General features: G+C 41.9%; 2 protein-coding genes across 2 annotated transcripts; one reads left to right on the top strand and one right to left on the bottom strand.

The window, feature by feature from the left end:
• Positions 1 to 2,150: 2,150 nt before the first annotated feature.
• LOC113009536 (differentially expressed in FDCP 6 homolog) lies at positions 2,151 to 8,795 on the top strand. The gene is made up of 6 exons (XM_026147882.1): positions 2,151 to 2,156; positions 4,922 to 5,029; positions 5,275 to 5,441; positions 5,564 to 5,762; positions 5,862 to 5,952; positions 8,387 to 8,795. The coding sequence occupies exons 2-6, from the start codon at positions 5,027 to 5,029 to the stop codon at positions 8,578 to 8,580; spliced, it is 654 nt and encodes a 217-aa protein (XP_026003667.1). The 5' UTR covers positions 2,151 to 2,156; positions 4,922 to 5,026; the 3' UTR covers positions 8,581 to 8,795.
• Positions 8,796 to 9,544: 749 nt separating this feature from the next.
• On the bottom strand, positions 9,545 to 12,986 carry LOC113009534 (serine/threonine-protein kinase pim-1-like). Its single transcript, XM_026147881.1, has 9 exons — positions 12,208 to 12,986; positions 11,578 to 11,814; positions 11,327 to 11,452; positions 11,109 to 11,203; positions 10,923 to 10,970; positions 10,620 to 10,838; positions 10,350 to 10,530; positions 10,093 to 10,263; positions 9,545 to 10,003 (listed from the first exon to the last, which is right to left on the bottom strand). The coding sequence occupies exons 1-9, from the start codon at positions 12,266 to 12,268 to the stop codon at positions 9,912 to 9,914; spliced, it is 1,230 nt and encodes a 409-aa protein (XP_026003666.1). The 5' UTR covers positions 12,269 to 12,986; the 3' UTR covers positions 9,545 to 9,911.
• Positions 12,987 to 21,164: the final 8,178 nt, after the last annotated feature.

Genomic DNA, 21,164 nt, shown 5'->3' with positions numbered 1-21,164 from the left:
AATATGAAAAACTATACAGAATATGAAATAAATAACTTTACAGAACCTGAGATATACAGCTATACAGAAATGGGAACTATGCAAGTTGTAAACAGTTGTAGGATTAAAGATTATTGAATGTACAGAATGATTATTTACACAGAGCTATACAGTAGTGCAGTTAAGATAAGTGAGGGTGTAGATAGTTTCTACAGAGGCTATATAAAGTGCTGGTGGTTGTGAGTGGTGGTTCAGTCCATGTTATTATTGTGTGTTTGAGGGTACAGTTGTCCATTGTGTGTGTGTGTATGTTCAGTCCATGTTTTAACGTGGGTCAGATGTCAGGAGGCAGAGTTCAGGAGTCTGACAGCTGTGGGGAAGAAGCTGTTCCGGTACCTGGTGGTCTCCTGTAGCGCCTCCCAGAGGGCAGGAGGGTGAAGAGTCCATGTGATGGGTGACTGGGGTCTCTGATGATTTTCCCAGCCCTTTTCAGACACCGCTTCCTGTAGATGTCTTTTATGGCAGGAAGTGGTGCTCCGGCGATGCGCTGGGCAGTTTTCACGACCCTCTGCAACGCCTTCCGGTCCGAGGCAGAGCAGTTCCCGTACCAGACTGTTATACAGTTGGTCAGGATGCTCTCGATGGTGCAACGATAGAAGTTCACCAGGATGTCTGAGGACAGGTGGTTCTTCCTCAGAGTCCTCAAGAAGAAGAGGCGCTGGTGAGCCTTCTTGACCAGCTTGGAGCAGTTGGTCGTCCAGGTGAGATCCTCGGAGATGTGGACTCCCAGGAACTTGAAGCTGCTCACACGCTCCACAGCCGTCCCCTTAATGTGGATGGGTGGATGTGGGTCAGCATTCCTCCTGTAGTCCACGATGAGCTCCTTGGTCTTCTCGGTGTTAAGCAGCAGGTTGTTTGTGTCGCACCACAGCCAGACGATCCACCTCCTCCCTGTAGGCGGCCTCATCGTTGTCCAGGGTGGGGGGGGAGACAGGATTTGAAGTGTGCTAGGACCAGCTGCTCTAAGCACTTAGTGATGATGGGGGTGAGTGCTACTGGGCGGTAGTCATTGAGGCAAGATGGGTTGGAGTTTTTGGGTATCGGGACGATGGAGGTGGATTTGAAGCAGGCCGGTACCACAGCGTGGGCCAAGGACAGGTTGAATATGTCTGTGAGCACTCCTGCAAGCTCCCCAGAACACGCTCTGAGAACACGCCCGGGGATGCCATCGGGACCTGCAGCCTTGTGGACATTGATCCTGCTCAGCACCGCTCCTACATCGGTGGGGGAGAGAGTCAGAGGTTGGTGGTCTGGCGTCATGTCTGCTTTGGTTGTGGTTGTGGGGTTCCCTCGCTCAAAACGAGCATAAAAGTTGTTGAGCTCGTTGAGGAAGGAGACAGAGGATGCGGGGGAGGGTTTGGTGGTCCTGTAGTCTGTGATGGTCTGGAGTCCTTGCCACATGTGTCGGGGGTTGGAGTTGGAGAAGTGTTCTTCTACCTTCTTTTTGTAATGGTGTTTGGCTTTTTTGATGCCCTTCTTTAGATTAGCCCTGGCTGTGCTGTAGGCGTGTGCATCTCCTGACCTAAAGGCAGTGTTGCGGGCCTTCAGGAGGAGACGAACATCCCGGTTCATCCAAGGCTTCTGGTTGGGGTACATGGTGATCCGTTTCTGGGTGGTGACACTGTCTGTGGTTTCGGAGATGTAATCCAGTACAGATGAGGCGTACTGGCAGGCACGTGCAGAGGGGGGGGGGGGGGCTAGAGGGGCTTGAGCACCCGCCCCTTTCCTGATGGGTGCCCAAAGTGCCCTTTTGTTGAGGCAACCTTAACATTTTTATTTTTTATTTTTTTTTATGTGTGTGTGCGTGCGGAGTCCTGTCTGTGCCCCTCAACAATAATATTTAACTATTAATCACAGTTTTGCTAAATAAAAGGATCTGGCTTGCATCAGTCACATGATCACATTTAACCAATGATCACTCTTGACGGCAGAACGCGCTGGTTACGAGCCGGGAACGAGCTCACAAAGAGCACGCGCATTTTTTGCGGTCCGGAGCTGCAGGAGAAACACAAGTTAACTCAGAGACACAGACTGATGCGACAAACCCAGTAAGTAGGTGTACAGCGCACACTGTAGTGTGTAGCACACAGGAGTATCAGCTTATTACGTACACGTTGGTAAGTTGTCTTGTTGCAACTGACGAACTGAAACAAACGAGCGTGCTGTGTGTGCAACAGCGCGACAAACATTACCTGTCCTTTTATTAACTGCACAGGTAGTGCTGGTCACAGCTGCTGGCTACCTGTGTAAGGCTGTCATGGGTCTGTAGCTCTGTCACCGTTTTAGGGAACATATTTAGTTTTAAAGTATTTATAATAATAATAATAATGGATTGGATTTATACAGCGCTTTTCAAGGCACCCAAAGCGCTTTACAATGCCACTATTCATTCACTCTCACATTCACACACTGGTGGAGGCAAGCTACGGCAGTGGCGTGTCTAGAAAATTTTTGTTGGGGGGGCCAGGTAGGGGCACAGATTTGGAGAAGGGTGGCAGATGTAATTGGCAGATAATGTTAAAAACAATTCTACCAACCGTTAACCATAATTCAATAACCCTGTAAACCTAATAACCGTAACCTTATTAGAATGAGATTTTAACCACTACGGTGCAAAGTGTTTAGATACTGTGTTGATTAAGTACAAGAGATACAATCAGTCAGTGTTTATTCAGCATTCAAGGACATCAATATTTGCATAGTATTTTTACTGACATGTAGTGCACATGTGTTTTGGGCAAAAACATTTTTGAATATTAAAATACGAACATTTTTAACATACAATTGGCAAATTAGCCAATTCCAATGCAAAACCAATGCCTGTTAAAAAAAAAAAAAAAGAAGATAATCTTCTCACAAACTGGTGTTTGATTTTGAAACAGGAAAAAAGTGGAGAAACAACTGAAAAGACTAACATTTGAATAAAACCTGAAAGCAAGTAAATACTTTATATGCTGCCTTACTTTAGTAATATTGAGAACAACACTGGCTGATGATGAAATGCAGTCAGCTGGCATGGTGACACTGCCAGTATTAACCTGCAGGGCTGGACTGGGACAAAAAATTGGGCATTTTCACTACAGACCGACCCACCAGGTATTAAAGCCATAAAGCCTTTGAATGAAAACAAATGCTGTTGTGACAGTGATGTACAGTCTTTTTGGTATATGTATGATTTCTATACATTTTACGTCAGATAAAAACTTTCTTCGCAAGATTCAGATAATTATTTAATAAAAGCTAGATATTTTAAATGAGAATAAAAAAGAAAAGTATTTCTTTATGCCCTCCTCTCCCTGTTAAAGCCCTACATGCCCCCTGGCAACACTTTGCTAGACCCGCCCCTGCACAGTTACCAGCTGTCAGCTACATAAAAAAGGATCCTGGTGTTATTTGTCTCTCAGAAACAGTTCATAACTTCAACTCATTCATGTCACCTAAAAGGTAAACCTGTTTCTCCATCACAGCTCTGATGATTCAGTAAGGACATCTCCTGGTTTCATCTTCATGTTTCCCTCTCACCACATCTCCAAACCGACATCATGACCAGCAGCTTTACAGCTGTGGCTCCAGCAAACATCAGCTGATACTAGAAATTAATATTAAATAAATTCTAACAACAGCTGATCAAGCTTAAACGTGCTGCTGCTGTTTAGCGCGACATCTGCTGGTTTCCTCTTTCTGGCTCAAAGTGGGTGATAAACAAACAAGAGAGACGATCAGCTGATCATTGATCAGTTTCATGATTGAAGTAGCAACAGGAGAGAGAGGAGAGAGAATGAGAGGAGAAGAGGCAGCTGTGCAGCGTAAAGACAGAATAACTCCAGTTTTGTGTCTTTTTCCATTCTAGCTGAAGTCCGGGACAAACTGCGTCTCTTCTCAGCTCAATACCAAACCCGTAATATTTTCTCTGAATGAGGGACCATTCCATTTTTAAGGAGCTGTTGGCAACTCTACTAACTAACCTTATGAATAAAATAAAGTTCACTATCAGTAACATCATAGCAACCGAACAGCTGTATAAACTCGTCATGCTAGCTCACACAGTATGAGGTATTGTAACTGACTGTAAAAAGTCAGCACAACGAAAATAAACTCCACCTAAACTTGGTTTATATCTGACCCAGATAGACTGCAGCTCATAACTTCTTACCTGAAGTTCAGTTCACCTGACACTCGGACTGGTGGCCGCCTCGGGGCTCTCCTCCTGCCTCCCCTTCCCTCATCCACCTGCTGGCCTCTGTGGAAGCCCCGCCATAGCCACCACCAAACAACTGAGTTATTTTTACACATCTTATAACTCATAACTCTTATGTTAAGTGGGGGAACTTGCACAATCAGTGGCTAACTAAATACTTTTTTGCCCCACTGTACACTCACTGGCCAAATTTTTGTTAGATACACCTGTTGAGCTGCTCATTAGGTCAAATACCTAATCAGCCTATCACATAGCAGCAGCTCAGTGCATTTAGGCATGTATACATTAATAAGATGACCTGCTGAAGGTCAAAGGGGATTTAAATGACTTTGAACATGCATTGTTGTTTGTGTCGGACAGGCTTGTCTGAGTATTTCAGAAACTGTACAACCATCTAACCGGTTTATAGAAAATGGTCTGAAATGGAGGAAATCTCCTGTGAGCAGCACTTCTCTGGGAAAAAATCACTTGTTGGTGCCAAAGATCAAAAGCGGAATGAGCAGATTACTTACAGCTGTAAGGAAAGCAACATGAACTCAAATACCCACTTACTTCAACCAAGTTATCAAGAAGAGCACCGCTGAAAGCACAATACGTTGAACCTCGAAGCTGATGGCCTAGTGTCACCTGCTGGATAGAGGTGAAAACACAAAGCAAACAATGTCTCTTTCATCTGTTTCACAGCATGCACGGGAACTGGAAACTCGCCGAAGGGAGGCAGAGGAGAGAGAGCGGAGGAAGCAGAGGGAGGTGCAGCTGGAACTGGAAAGACAGCTGAAAGAGGCTGTGATGGTAAAAAAAAAAGTTTTCCACTTGACACCAATTATGTACAGAGTCTTTTCTCCTTGACTTTGATCTTTGAGAACTCCAGCAAAATGTTGACTGTCATTATAAAATTCACACCTAGTCTTTAATGATTTGGAAAAATGGTTATGACAGTCCAGGAAAAGGTAATTCAGGAATAGGTCAGTTTATACCGCTCTGTTGGTGCATCTGTTTATGTAGCTGTGTGTGTGTGTGTGTGTGTGTGTGCATAGATAAAAGACAGCATGCAGGCTGAGATGCAGGTGAAGGAAAAGGAGGCTGAACAACAGAAGAAGAGGATCAGGGAGCTGGAGCTGACACAGCAGCAGCTGGAAGTTGCCCTTAATATGGAGATCCAGGCTCGGCTGGAGGAGGAGAGGGCCAGACTGGAGCTTGAGCGGTAACAATGGATTTCTAACTCTTATTATGGCCCTTTATTATTTTATTTGTGATGGAGATCTGAGATATCCATGAGAAGTATTAACATTTTCAGTTGCTTCTTCCCTTTTTCCCCTCCTTCAGGTTGCTGCAGGCTGAAGATGAAAAGAGGAAACATTTCCAGCTCCTCCAGGAGCAGCAACGTACAATGCAAAACCTCAGCCCCATACAGGAGCTGTCAGATGGCAGTCCCGATGAGGACACCCCCTCAGCCCTCAACTCTGCCTCTCAGGAGCTCCAGGATCTGCAGGCATCTCGCCAAAGAAGTCACCAGCGTCTGGAGGTGAACAAGTTTGTTTTGACTGGCTTTGTGAGCAGCATCTTATTTAGTGCTCTTCTAAAACAACACTGATGAAGATGCCTGCATGATTTTTGTTTCCAGGAGGTTCAGGAGAGGCTGAGGAATGCCAGTCAACAGGTACGGCACTGGAACATCCAGCTGAACCGACTGATGACCCCCATTACTCCTGCAGGTGCGGTATTCACTTTGCCTCTTTGCAGCACAGACTTCTGGAACAGAGTGTTAGTATAGTTAATAACAGTGTAGACCAGGGTGTCAAACTCAAATACACAGTGGGCCAAAATTCAAAACTGGATCAAAGTCGCAGGCTAACGTTAATATTTATTGAAATATATTTATTCCTCCAGATATAAGAATGAATCTTTTCTTATGGACTCAAACACATTTTGCTGAAAAACTGAATATGGAACAAGCAAAGCTTAATACTAAACAATATATATATTAGCTGTATAATACCAGTAGGCCAGCTCTAATAGTAATTTGGTATGGCTTCGCGGGCCAAATGTAATTAGGCCAGAGTTTGACACCTATGGTGTAGACCATATAATCTGTCAGATAATTGCATTAAAATGCTACAAAAGGCACCTACCCCCAAACATGTCAAGAGATTCATTCAGTGACTTGAATGAAAGAATCTGACTCACCTCAAGTTAATTAAAATTAAAAATAAATCTTATTATGATTTAAACACGGAAATCTTAAAACGAAAAATAAGCGCATGCACAGTTGTTACAGGCTGCAAACATGTTTTATACTGCTTTGAAGTCTGGGACAGCATCATAAGAGGCATAACTGATCTCACCATAGTCCCATGAAGACTCAAGATGAGTGTTTTCACGACTGCCATCTTGGTGTTTTGAAATCAGGCATGATGAATGAAGGGAAGAACTGTCTGTTAAGGTTCTCAGTCGTTCAGGTCATCGTAGTCTAAGGAGCTTGGAAAGAAAAGCATCTGGACTTCTTTAAGTTTCTTGAAGAGCATTTCACCTCTCATTCAAGAAGCTTCTTCAGTTCTCTGAAGAAATTCTGAACTGAAGAAGCTTCTCAGATGAGAAGTGAAACATCTTCAAGAAACTTAAAGAAGTCCAGATGCTTTTCTTTCCAAGCTCCTTAGACTGTAGTTAAACTTCACACACTGGACTTGTCAGTCACACATCCTTCGCCAGTAGGCATTCCCAGAATGATCTTTCCCCTTCTGACGCTTAGAATGACCAAATATGTGCAAAATGGACAATTCCACATGCCACCATGTCAGTCTTTTATTAAATATGACATGAAACAAATGACTGAGCCATTAAATTTGTCACAAAGGTGTTCACCTAATTCCAGGCAAATGGAATAGACTTCTATGGGACCATAAGTCTTTTTGCACTTTGACATTTGTTTTACTTTTCAGATCTGTAACCTATAACTTTTATACTGTATGTGTTTTGATCATAGGAGTCTACTTACTTACTTTTAGCACGTTTAGCAGATGATGTTGGCTTCTTTTTTCAGTACTGGAGCTTCCTGCTCATTGAAGACTTTTCTAAAAGGAAATGCTTAATCCAAAATGGCGTTTTAAGGGCTTGGATTAATGTCAATTTCAGCAAATATTCTTTCTTATGTTAAAAGAACATGGATCTCTGTCAGTGATAACTTCTGACTTTATAACTCAAATTTTAAGAGAGAGCTTCACTGCTAAGCTCTCATCTGTGTGGGTGTCACGGTTCGCTTGAGGACTCACACGCAGGACTCAGAGGCACAGTCAGTATTTATTACAGTTCCACCAGGTGTATATACAAACAGTGCAGGGGATAGTGCTATATACAAAGCGGTGACAGGGAAAAGGCTCTGGGGAAATCCAGGTAGGGAAAAGACACTTGCTCCTCTTCTGACTCTCTCTCCAAACACCGCTCGGGGGATGCAGAGTCGGGTCCAGGGGATCTATGTACAGAAGGAAACACACGTTAGAGGTTTTGCACAGGGAAGCAAAAGAGAACTTGCTCAGAGCCGGGCTGCACTGACGCCAGTCACACACAACGATCCAGTGATGAGTAGAAGCCACTCCCTGGCTTAAATGCTGGCTGCACTGATGAGGCCCAGGTGTTTCCTCCTCAGAGGGGCGTGGGCCGAGGGCGTGAACCCACCATGAGTTCCGCCCTGGCGAGAGAGAGAGAGAGAACACTACTAGTCAGCGGCCTGCTGATCCCCTGGCCGTGACAGTGGGGTTCAAATCCCTTATTCAGATTAAGATTTTATGTGACATTACATTGGCAAAAATTACATTTACTTGAATAATGTGAGTATTGGAGTAAGTACTTGAGTAGTTTTTGAATAACTTTAATTTTGTAATGTGCATATTTTATGAATAATGATGTTTCAGTACTTTAATCTACTGAATAAGTAAGAATTAGACTTAATAATCTTTTTACTTTAAAAAGGGAAATTGTGTACAATCTTTTATTCTCCAAAATGCACATAATAAAAATGTTTTGGGGAATGTATGTGCTTTTTAAAAACCAATTGCTTCTTACTTGATGCATGCTATAACTTTCAGCAAAACTGAACTAAAATGTGTTAACAAGCTTACCAAATAAGAAATGTTTTGTGAATTTTCTTTGCAGAGCGACTGGAAAGCCGGCTGTTATCAAAGCCCACATGCCCTAAAAAGGAGGCCAGTAATGAGTTCATCACTAAGTTTAAGATAAGAGTTGATCAGAATAGAGGCGATGATGAAAGTCTGGAGCATCAGTTGGAGGCTGCCAACCTGTCTGATGAATCGTTCGAGGCCCAGACAGAAGTCAACGGACAAATATGATCACAGACATTTTAAAAACGCCAGTTGAGAGTTAAGGGGGAAAAATATTGTAATAAGTATATATTTGAATTGCACACTAAGATATAAAGTGATGGCAGCGAGCACAGTGTTGCAGGATTTAATTAAAAACACATCTGACTAAGACCAACTGAAATTTAGAGTTGTGTATAATAAAGTTTATTCATGATTAATAAAACAAATCTGTAATAATTTTCTTTCTCTTTTGTCCAGCTGAATCTCGCTACAGCTTAAATAAAAGAAAAGAATGTGTTTTGAATATATTAAACTATTCTCTCTGTATCTATATAGATATATATGTGTATTCGTACCCTTTTTTCATCATCTAGTTTCCTGTGCCAGATCTTCTACTGATCCACTGAGGCAGACATGTAAAAAACATGAACTAAAGCATATTTCTGTATATAAACAGGACTTTAAATCTTTATCAACAGCTACTTTAGAGGAAATTCTTCAATAAACTGCAACCAAAGGCTCAACTCAGAGGACAAAACCCAACCTGTTATAAATAGTGTGACACCAAACTTTCTCTTGTGTAAAGTTACAAATAGGAGTAATTATCCACAGAAGCTTTTATACATAATGAAGTTATAATTCGTCCTGTAGAAATTGTACATTTAAGCTATATAGTTCCCTCTGTGATAACTCTGCTATGAATGCCTCTTATTAACTTTTATGCTTTTACAACCCACTATGAGCAAACACTCAGCAACAGTGGGAAGGAAAAACTCCCTTCTTGAAGGAAAAAACCTCTGGTAGAACCTGGAAATCTGTCTAAACTAGTTGGGGGTTAGAGCAACAGATGCAAGTCTTCAGATCATTTGCAGTGTGACTGTCTTTGTGCACACTTTAACCTGATTCAGTTTTCTTATTTGTCAAAATGCACCATGGGTAAAAAAAAACAAAACAAAACAAAATAGTAATGAAGGAGAATCCTCAGCAAAGATGAATTAAACAAGTTTTATTTTGATCCAATTTTACTTTAAGTAAAACACATCTTTATTTGATGACTTTAATGTCATCAAATAAAGACAGTTTTGATGGAGCTCCTGACCCGGCCCAAGCTCTCTATGAAGACGAGGAAAAACTCCCCAGGGGGCCAGATCGATGGGAAGAAACCTCGGGAAAGCCCATTCAAAGAGAGATCCCCTTTCCTGGGATGGCTGGGGGGGTTACAGGAAGTCCGAAAAAGCTAATTTTTTATTTATTTATTTTTTAAGATTGACCCATTCCTGTCCAACAGAAAAAAGAAAGGAGGTTACCACAATGTATCACACTTATATGATAAGGTGTGAATTGTGTGTTTGTGTGTGTTATCTTAGCCAGGGGTGAAGCTGGAGCTCCTCCAGTGTTGGGCGCTTCTCCGGGGCTATAGTTAAACATGCCTCCAAGAAATTCTGGCATTCTTGAAAGAAAGAAAAGATCAAAAAGATGAAGATGATAGTTCTAGTGATCCAAGGCATCAGTGAATCTGGAAGTGTGAAGTTTTCTTACCTGTGGACAGACGCTTTTTGATGCTCAGTTTCTTTGCGAGGAACCTCTCGGTACTAAAGTGCCGTGCATGAAGCGCTTCATACAACACCACTCCCATTTGCCACACCGTGGTGGGTCCACACCTGTAGCAGCTCCTCCTGTACCACTCGGGAGGGGTGTGAAGAGGAGTGCCTAACAAACAGACACAATTACAATTTCTTCTAAAACAAAAGACACAAATTGTTACATCTGTGAAAAGCAGGAGCAGAATATGTTACCATAGAAGACGCGATACAGAGATCGCTGTTTAACAAAGCAGCTCAGTCCAAAGTCAATGATGCGAACTCGAGGCACATCGGAGCCGGTCTCAATCAGAATGTTTTCTCCCTTGATGTCCCGATGAAAGATGTGTTTATCCTCAAGTTCCTTTACAGCATCAACGAGTTGCTTCAGAATGACCTGGAAAAGATGAAAAACACAATAATGAGTTAATGCTTTTCTGCCTTGATTGAATGCTGTACAGTCTAAGGCTCTCCCAGTCAACCTACCTTGGCCTTGTCCTCTGGTAAGGTTCTTCCATATTCTGCTTTGTATTTTTGCAGGTCCACAGCGGGGACAGGTCTCTCCAGCACCAGGATCAGCTCTTTGCCGAGGTCGAACCACTCCAGCAAGGACACAGGTGCTGATATTCCCACTGACCCTTCTGCTTCACCTGCAAGTTTAACCATAATGGCCACTTCCACCGAGAGCATCTTCCCGCTTTCATCCTGAAATATTACAACAAAGTGGATGATGAGGAACGCCGCATTCAATCCAGTAATGTAAAACTAATTCAAGTGTTGGACGCTTACCGCCACTTTGCAGTAGACTTTATTTTTGGGAATGTGTTTGATGGCAACCTAGAAGACACAGAGCACTGGTGAGCATTTCCTCAGTATGACATAATGAAAGGTGGAAACACAGCAGACGTCTCAGTTTACGATATTATCCATTATCTGCGTCACTGCCTGTGTTACTACCATCATCTGAACACTTACTGGAAAACGATCTTCTATCCGGTAGCCAGAAAACACTGCTCCGCAGCCTCCTTCTCCGAGCTGGTGCTCCTCCACATATCTGGCTTGGAATTCACCTGAACAGACAAAACAGCAAATCTTGTTTTATTACAGCTGTGACACAAATTACTCTCCTCTGTAGCCTAAATGTTCCTTTTGCCCTTCCCCTGAATATAAAACCCAAGCTGCTTGCTACTTACGTTTTTGGTCTGCCACTGATTTTTTGTCCTGGTCCACATTCCTTTTTTTTTTCTTGGGTGGCTCTCTATCGTCTCCCGTGGCCTTTCTTTTGCCATGTTTTACGCACACCTGTTTGTTGTTCAAGTCTGGAGATGTGGAAAACACCAAAAGCATATCAGCTCACTGGATGATAGACACAAACACTAAACACCAATATCTTAAACCTAGCAACCACACTTAATCTACCCCCTTATTCAACTAATTAGCCTACCTTTACCAGAGTCCAACGAGGAGGATGCTTGCTCCTTGTCACCGCTCATATGGTCAAGAAGTTTAGCCCTCTTTGCTTTCTTTGTTGTGTCCTCTTCATCTTGCACAACCTTGCGCTTCACTCCTTTGACCACATCTGAGCTGGTGGAAGGACCAGCCTGCTCAGCGACCCTCCTCCTTTTCATTGGGGTCTTCTTTTCAGGACTGGCCTTTCTTTTAGCAGTCCTGCTCTTACGATCTATAAACGACAACAACACAGTGGTGAAAAAGAGTCCCCGACATCAAGACTGGAAGCAGTTTGATGGCAAAGAATTTGAAATTGCTTTTGCTTAAATGATCACAAGTTTAATCTTGGGATGAAAAAAAAAAACTGATCAGTGCGAGTTGATACTAGGTTTACTAAGTCTTAGATCTTGATGGCACTTGTTGGTCTGTTTTTACTGTTGAGTCCAAGAATAAACTTATTACATTATTTTACCAAAAGACCGGTAACCTTTCTTTGATTAGACATCTTGTATTAAAGCTATTTTCAATTAAACATATGATTCAATTGCTCCAAAAATGATTCACACAGTGTCAACATTTCTAGGATTTGGATTTTACCAGGATTTGATTTTATTATTTTACTTACCTTGATCTCCCGAATCTTTCTTATCGGCTGGAGTGGCAATTTTTCTTGTTTCCTTTTTCATTGTAATTTCGGAGACCCTTTAAAATCGAAAATGTAAACCGTAATGAGCTAAGATTGAGTTAATACTCCTTCAAATGTGCACCCTTCAAATGCTTGACTTTTCTAACTGAATTCTGTAAGCTTTATAAGTAAACTCTGGAAACTACGGCAACACAACATAGAATCTTGCCTTTCAGTGACTTCACTGACTGCCAGTAGTTCAAAGTAGTTTACAGAAAAACACTGGCAGACAAAGCCATAATATTTCATATAATTCAATCATTTCATATCAATTAAACAGTTTCTTTCATTATCTTTCATCATTTGTATAAAGACCTCATGTATGGATGACAGTATGAAGATTTGTGGTTGACCACACACATTATAATAAACACAGTGTCAGCTACATTGTCATCTGATTTAAAGTATTTATTATGTACATTTAACTGTCATGGTAGTGAGTCTGTGACCCAGTGTTTTGTGTTTGTTCATTTATATTCATTGATTATTCTTATGTATGTTTTTGGTTCTCTTTATTGTTTTCTTCTTGTGTTATATTCTTAGGCTTTAGGTTTCTGTTACTTTGCCTTGCCCCTGTGTCCCACGTGTCATGTCTAGTCACTCTTGTTTCCATGTTCCCCAATTTCTCCCCAGTCAGTCATGTCTCTGTGTCAACTCTGTCTTTGTAAAAGTCTCTTGTTTGCTGTTTTACTTTGATAGTCATGTGTGCTGTGTTAGTGTTTTCATGTCTGTGAAGGTTCTCAGTCATCTAGGTCATCGTAGTCTAAGGAGTTTGGAAAGAAAGCGTCTGGACTTGAAGTTGCTTGAAGATGTTTCACCTTCTCGGATGAAAAGAACTTAAACTTTGCTTGAACGTCTTCAAGCAACTTAAAGAAGTGCAGACGTTTTCTTTCTAAGCTCCTTAGACTATGTTAGTGTTTTCAGTTTTCCTTCCCCATGGTCTTGTTGTTTGTGATTTCTCGCAGCTGTGCTCTCATCCTGTGTCTTATTCCCTCATTTATCCCTCTGTGTATTTAAGCCCATTGTTTTCCTCTGTTTGCTGTTGGGTTATCTGTGTGACAATTAAATGAAATAGCAAATGCAACTACAATTTCAATGAGATTCATTCCTGGCATTCTACTGCGGTGGCTGAAAGTAGACACCAAGCATTATCACTGTAACTGATGTAAATATTGGACTTGGAGGGGATTCGTCTGATAGACTGATGCAAACATTACTGTGAGGAAATTTTTGAATCTCCCAATTTTCTTTTTTTCAGAAAGAAAGAAAGTTGGTTACTGTATCACATTTGTATGGCAAGATGTGAATTCAGTATGCGTGTGTGTTTGTGTCAGAGAGGAGTTTATCTGAGCCAGGGGTAAAGCAGGAGGTCCTCCAGCATTGGGCACTTCTCCAGGACTTTGTTAAAACTTGTTTTCAAGACGTCTGAAATGAAAGAAGGACAAGAGATATCGAGATGATAATTCCAGTGATCCAAGCGATCACATTGATTTTCTGCAAAATTTTCTTTTTGAGAGTCATTCGGCTGGGCAGGGGGTATAACACATCTGCAATGCAGCAACATCTGCTCTCTGGGCCTGTGTGAGAGTGTTATCTCAATGGCGGGAATGAGGATGTTGGAATTTGGCATCTCAGGCACCAACTCATCTCTTTCCTTAACCGGGCTCACCAGAGATTGGTTTCAGCCTCTCTCCATGCTTTAAGGAGGTTGAGTTGATAAATCTGACTGGCCCCTCCCCTGTCTGACCCTATCTCTTCATAGTCAACACCAATGTTCTCACCGTGTGACCATGAACGGTCCTTACCACTTGGCAAGTAATTTCGAGCTAGAAGAAGGGAGTAAGACAAGCACTTTATGTCCCTGTTAAAATACAACTACATTTTATCAAATATCACTAAGCAGTCCTTACCTTTAAATACAGCCTGGTTTCTTTCTCTTTCTTTCTATATCTCTGAGTGAAGTTAGCTCTCATTCTTTCTCTTCCTGTGAAATACAGCAAGTAGAGCTTTAGATAGCAACACACTGTGACACAGTTAGTGTTTGTTGAGGTGATAGAAATGCTGCATTTGAAATTACCTGACACAACATTTTACTCCCTTTTATGTTCACTCCTTTTTTTCTGAAGTACCACAAATTATGGGCACGTGGGGTTGTTCTGGTGTTGTGCTAAAAATAAATAAATCAAAACTACAGTACATGGTTTGTTCTTTCATCTCTTTTTATGCGACATCCTCTACTGATTAAAACGCGACTGCCTTTCACTGTTTAGGCTCAAATCTCATTGTTTGAAGGCCTGCAGTGACGTGAAATATTAACTTCCCCCAAATGCGTTAAACCCAAAGTAACGAGTTTGTTTTGAAAATATACGGAGTGGAAACTACAGATATTTGTAGTTTTGTACGTCTTTCTTCCTCCACCAGAGGCCATAGGCGCTGTCGATCTTGTATGTCCTCCTGCGGCAACATCTCTGTGAAGCTGATGCCTTCTTGCTTGCAGGTTGAAGAATCTTTGGTGCGCCTCCACAATTCTTCTTTAATTCGCCTCTGTGTGAATAGAATAATGATGTTTCTGTTTCTGCCATCAACTTGTTTCCCTAAGCGGTGGACAATATCAACAGCCTCTTCTAAGTTCAAGTCAGGGGCAATCTTCTGAAGCGTTTGCAAAACCTTCACTCTAATGTTTTCGTCTTTGTCTTCCTTCACCCCTTTCAGTTTTAGGCACCACCTCATTCGGTAGCGCTCTTGTTCTCTCACTCTTCTTTTCAAGTCTTCGTTTTCTTTAAGCAGCTGTTCATTCGCATTTGCCAGTTTAACAACTTTCAGTTTGCAATCAGCTATCTCTGCAGCGTTAAACTCTACAGCCTTAGCCAAGCTGGCAACCATAGCTGCACTTTGTCTGTTTTGTTCCTTGATATCCTCCAGTTGTGCTTCAAATTTTTTGTCAAGTCCCATAATGGCTTCAAAAATAGTTTTATTGGAGATATCATCTTCCTTCGCTGAAGATTTTGTTCTTTTCTCCTCTGGCGGTTGTTTTCGTCTCCCTGTGAGGTGTCATGCCGAGCAGATATCAGAATTGAGTTCAAGCAAAGTTGACTCTTTTGGTGATTACAGTTTGTCCGGGCGGGCTGTGCGTCTTATTTCATCTGCAGACACGTCGTTGGATGAGGAACAGCTCATGTTGGCATCAGTGGCAGTCAGGATGGCGGCATCTTCCAGAGGGAAGGTCAGGTCGCTGGTCTCTCTGAGCAGGACGCCGTCCACCAACAAGCCCGGTTCCACGGCTGGAGATTACCCTCCTCCGGCTGAAGCCCCCGCTTTTCCCCCGAACAGCGAGCCAGCAGCGGCGCCTCAGCGGAGACCCAAAAGCAGCGGCTGCTCCGTGCTCCTCTTCCCCAGTCAGGGCAGCCAGTTTGTGGGCATGGGCAGAGGACTTTTGAAATACCCCAACATTAAAGAAATGTTCACCATAGCCCAGAAGATCCTGGGTTATGACCTGCTGTCTCTGTGTCTGGAGGGCCCCGAGGACGAGCTGCAGAAAACCCCAAAGTAAGTGCCAGATAAATGTCTGGAAAAGGACAATAACTGCAGGTCCTGCCTTCTTAAATGTGGCCATTTTATCTTTTAAAAAAAAAAATACTGCTACAGTAATATTAATTTATATTTAAAATGTGCGCACATTATGTATGAAGGTGTGGATGAATGATGCTTGTTGTAAGAAAGCATTTTGAGTGCCCAGTAGAAGAGCATCTTTCAAATGCAAAGTTTCTCATTTCAACTTTAATTACTGCACATGATTAAGGCAATAAGAGTAAATAAGGCTTCCAACAGTGGTTATTTCTTATTATCATATCTTATTTTTATTGGTTTTATCAGTAGATTGTTGTTTCACTCCCACCAAAAACATCACCGTAAATAATCTTCTGATTCTGAATGACCATTTAAAAAAATAAACAAATTGTTCTGAGTTAATTTCAGTTACGGATGTATCAGTGACGTAAATGATATATCGGTCATAATCGGGAGGCTGTTACATTTTTTTTTTTTTTTACTTGTTTTGACTTGTCTTTTCTGGGGCGATGAACTTTGCAGAAGGTAGAAAGATTTCTTTTTTGGGGTCTTTTTGTGCATTTGTACAGTGGCGTGTCTAGAAAATTTTTGTTGGGGGGGCCAGGTAGGGGCACAGATTTGGAGAAGGGTGGCAGATGTAATTGGCAGATAATGTTAAAAAAAAATCTACCAACCGTTAACCATAATTCAATAACCCTGTAAACCTAATAACCGTAACCTTATTAGAATGAGATTTTAACCACTACGGTGCAAAGTGTTTAGATACTGTGTTGATTAAGTACAAAAGATACAATCAGTCAGTGTTTATTCAGCATTCAAGGACATCAATATTTGCATAGTATTTTTACTGACATGTAGTGCACATGTGTTTTGGGCAAAAACATTTTTGAATATTAAAATACGAACATTTTTAACATACAATTGGCAAATTAGCCAATTCCAATGCAAAACCAATGCCTGTTAAAAAAAAAAAGAAGATAATCTTCTCACAAACTGGTGTTTGATTTTGAAACAGGAAAAAAGTGGAGAAACAACTGAAAAGACTAACATTTGAATAAAACCTGAAAGCAAGTAAATACTTTATATGCTGCCTTACTTTAGTAATATTGAGAACAACACTGGCTGATGATGAAATGCAGTCAGCTGGCATGGTGACACTGCCAGTATTAACCTGCAGGGCTGGACTGGGACAAAAAAATTGGGCATTTTCACTACAGACCGACCCACCAGGTATTAAAGCCATAAAGCCTTTGAATGAAAACAAATGCTGTTGTGACAGTGATGTACAGTCTTTTTGGTATATGTATGATTTCTATACATTTTACGTCAGATAAAAACTTTCTTCGCAAGATTCAGATAATTATTTAATAAAAGCTAGATATTTTAAATGAGAATAAAAAAGAAAAGTATTTCTTTATGCCCTCCTCTCCCTGTTAAAGCCCTACATGCCCCCTGGCAACACTTTGCTAGACCCGCCCCTGCACAGTTACCAGCTGTCAGCTACATAAAAAAGGACCCTGGTGTTATTTGTCTCTCAGAAACAGTTCATAACTTCAACTCATTCATGTCACCTAAAAGGTAAACCTGTTTCTCCATCACCTGTTCAGCTCTGATGGTTCAGTAAGGACATCTCCTGGTTTCATCTTCATGTTTCCCTCTCACCACATCTCCAAACCGACATCATGACCAGCAGCTTTACAGCTGTGGCTCCAGCAAACATTCTAACTAAATAAATTCTAACAACAGCTGATCAAGCTTAAACGTGCTGCTGCTGTTTAGCGCGACATCTGCTGGTTTCCTCTTTCTGGCTCAAAGTGGGTGATAAACAAACAAGAGAGACGATCAGCTGATCATTGATCAGTTTCATGATTGAAGTAGCAACAGGAGAGAGAGGAGAGAGAATGAGAGGAGAAGAGGCAGCTGTGCAGCGTAAAGACAGAATAACTCCAGTTTTGTGTCTTTTTCCATTCTAGCTGAAGTCCGGGACAAACTGCGTCTCTTCTCAGCTCAATACCAAACCCGTAATATTTTCTCTGAATGAGGGACCATTCCATTTTTAAGGAGCTGTTGGCAACTCTACTAACTAACCTTATGAATAAAATAAAGTTCACTATCAGTAACATCATAGCAACCGAACAGCTGTATAAACTCGTCATGCTAGCTCACACAGTATGAGGTATTGTAACTGACTGTAAAAAGTCAGCACAACGAAAATAAACTCCACCTAAACTTGGTTTATATCTGACCCAGATAGACTGCAGCTCATAACTTCTTACCTGAAGTTCAGTTCACCTGACACTCGGACTGGTGGCCGCCTCGGGTCTCTCCTCCTCCTGCCTCCCCTTCCCTCATCCACCTGCTGGCCTCTGTGGAAGCCCCGCCATAGCCACCACCAAACAACTGAGTTATTTTTACACATCGGCCTGCATCTTATAACTCATAACTCTTATGTTAGCTGCCCTCAGTAGCATACTGTCTGAAATATTCGATGGTTGCAATAATTCTTTAAGTGTTATTTTTTTCCTTGGTATTCTAATTTCACCGAAGTTTACTAAACTCAACAAACTTAATATTACTTACCGGGACATTTATTCTGTCCTCATTTTCTTTCACCGAAAAATTGTTTCCTGCAGTGTTGTCCTTCGCGCTTGGCTCTCCTACCTTTGCTAACGTGATGCGCATAGCTTACACTCGGATATCTGAGCTTCACCGTGAAAACATAATCGTACATTTGATATTTGATTGAATTTTATTGTTTTACCTTTGGGGTGGCCAGTCTGGTTGGGGGGGTGGCCTGGGGGGGCACAGGCCACCCCCCCAACCAGACTGGCCCCCCCAGGCCACCCCGCTGGACACGCCATTGAGCTACGGTTGTAGCCACAGCTGCCCTGGGGCAGACTGACAGAAGCGAGGCTGCCATATCGTGCCATCGGCCCCTCTGGCCAACATTAGTAGGCAAGTAAGGTAAAGTGTCTTGCCCAAGGACACAATGACCAGGACAGAAAGCCCAGGGATCGAACCGGCGACCTTCCGGTTACAGATGCGATTCCCAACCCCTTGAGCCACGGTCGCCCCGTATTTAGTTTTAAAGCAAGTTACAGGGCTTTTCCTGCCTTTCTGGAGGGATTATATTTCACTAAAAAACGATCTAATATGCATGTCCACATAATTATGCATTATTATAATTATAATATATTAAAATATATTAAATATATTTTAATATATTAAAAACACACGCTGTATTTTAAAGAACATACATTAAGAAGCAGATTATATTAGATTTATATTTTAAATAAGACAAAATTTGGATTTTACAGCAGTAAAATGATTGTATCTCTACAGTTTAAAAATGTAATAAGCTTTGCCCTGCACAGAGTGGATAGTGAAACAAATGGAATCATCATAAATACATTATTTCATATTTATTACTTCCCCCTCCTCATTGCTTTATTATTGTAGCTCTAGTAATAAATATGTAAGGATTCTGGATCAGCACCGTGATGCCCATAGTATATACAGTATTCTGAAGAAGGTCTAAAATATCACTGTGTGTGCATGTGTGTGTTTTATTTAGATGGATTTTTAAAAAAAATATTACTCAGGATATAACATTGTGCAGACGTGCCTGGTAAGGACATGAGGAGGAAACAGCAGGAGCTGTGTGAGGCTACTAAAGGCAGGGCTATAACATTTTTCTGTCATCATTTTATTTTAGATGCTGGAGTTGTTAGGTGTGGATAATTAGATTATAATTTATTGCAATAGCAAGTTGTGCCTTGTTCTCAGATAGACAGCAAGTGGAGAGTGATATATGAAATGATGGGATGGAAGGAAGAAGAGAAGCAAAGAGTGATTCACAGGCAGAGCCTAAGCGCTGTCACCAATCTTTGCATTTTGTTATTATCTCATGACACTTGTTTAATCTGCTACCATCTCTCCTGTGGACTTTTTAATGTCTACAGTCTCAGATCAGCACAGCCCCGCCCTTCCCATATTAGATTCTTGATGAATGTGTGTTGTTGTTATTCAGCCTGGTTCAATGTGCCCCTTTTTAACTTTGAGCACCCGCCCCTTTAAACCTCTCTGCACGGCCCTGCGTACTGGTCCAGGTCTGTGTGGGTGAACATATTCCAGTCTGTGTTTTTAAATCTGTCCTGGAGCACTGCCTCTGTCCCCTCTGGCCACACTTTAATTGTCCTCACAGCAGGTTTCACACGTTGGATGAGTGGTGAATACCGAGGTGTGAGGAACAGGGAGAGATGGTCCGATTGTCCAATGTGGGGGAGGGGTGTGGCTTTGTAGGCTCCAGCCAGGTTGGAATACACATGGTCTAAAGTCTTGTCTCCTCTGGTGTGGCAGGAGACATGTTGGTGTGGTTGAAGTCGCCAGCAACAATAAAAGCAGCCTCGGGGTGTTTATTCTGGTGTTTGTTAATGGCTGCAGAAAGTTCTTTCATGGCCAACCTAGCATTAGCGTCGGGGGGGGGGGGGGGTATATACACGGCAGTGAGTATGATAGAGGTGAGTTCTCTGGGGAGGTAATAAGGTCTGCATTTGACCATTAAAAACTCCGCATTAGGTGAGCAGTGACTCTCAGTAGTAGTGGAGTTCATGCACCAAGCATTGTTAATATAAATGCACAAACTTCCACCTCTGGTCTTGCCGGAGGCATCTGCGGCTCTGTGTGTGTAGCGTCCTGCTAACTCGATAACATTGTCCGGGCAGCTGTTGTTCAACCATGTTTCGGTGAAAAACATGACATTTTTAATGATGTTATTCATAATAATAACATCATTAAAGGCAGTGCTGTTTTTATCACTGTACTGGAAAAAGTGCTCTTATACTAATAGTAAGACTTTAGGCTGACAGCATGCAGTCTGTTGGGCAGCTTTAAGACGGATTGCACTGCCCTTTGCCGCTTACAGGAATAAATGAGTGCTTGATCTGCCAGCAGCCTGTGTCAGTTTGAACCTGTGCTGGCCAGCTGTTTGATTAGAGCCTTTTCCACGTGGGAGTTTGGGCAGGTGCACAGCAGAGTAGATATTTTGGGCTTTTTCAGTGTTTGTTTGACAGATACACAGAGAAAGGACAGGAAAACGTATTTTTGGTTTTTCTGATGTGAATTATGGTCAATATCTTTTTCAGAGGTCCACAGTTTAGCTTTTGGCAGAATTTATGACAGTAACTGAATCTACACAGAGATAAACATGTATGTATACTATGAACATGTATGTATAATTCGCTTAAGTCATTCACAATCCCAGACTAAAGCAACGTATAACGAGCTCAATGACCAATAACCATGAGAAGGACGAATTCCCACGCGTGACC

Source organism: Astatotilapia calliptera, chromosome 17 (genome assembly GCF_900246225.1).
Source record: "Astatotilapia calliptera chromosome 17, fAstCal1.2, whole genome shotgun sequence".
In the NCBI taxonomy this organism is placed as follows: Eukaryota; Metazoa; Chordata; class Actinopteri; order Cichliformes; family Cichlidae; genus Astatotilapia; species Astatotilapia calliptera.
Note: the sequence above shows the minus strand (reverse complement) of the source record. Positions and strands in the feature narration are given on the sequence as shown.

Bases quoted from the DNA above. Each gene is read 5' to 3' on its own strand.
- LOC113009536 (XM_026147882.1), top strand. The intron at 5,442-5,563 runs GTAACAATGGAT...CCCCTCCTTCAG, and splicing joins GCCAGACTGGAGCTTGAGCG to GTTGCTGCAGGCTGAAGATG. The intron at 5,953-8,386 runs GTGCGGTATTCA...TTTTCTTTGCAG, and splicing joins GACCCCCATTACTCCTGCAG to AGCGACTGGAAAGCCGGCTG.
- LOC113009534 (XM_026147881.1), bottom strand. From the start codon at position 12,268: ATGAAAAAGGAAACAAGAAAAATTGCCACTCCAGCCGATAAGAAAGAT. The intron at 11,453-11,577 runs GTAGGCTAATTA...CCACATCTCCAG, and splicing joins CTCGTTGGACTCTGGTAAAG to ACTTGAACAACAAACAGGTG. The intron at 10,004-10,092 runs GTAAGAAAACTT...CTTTCTTTCAAG, and splicing joins CAAAAAGCGTCTGTCCACAG to AATGCCAGAATTTCTTGGAG.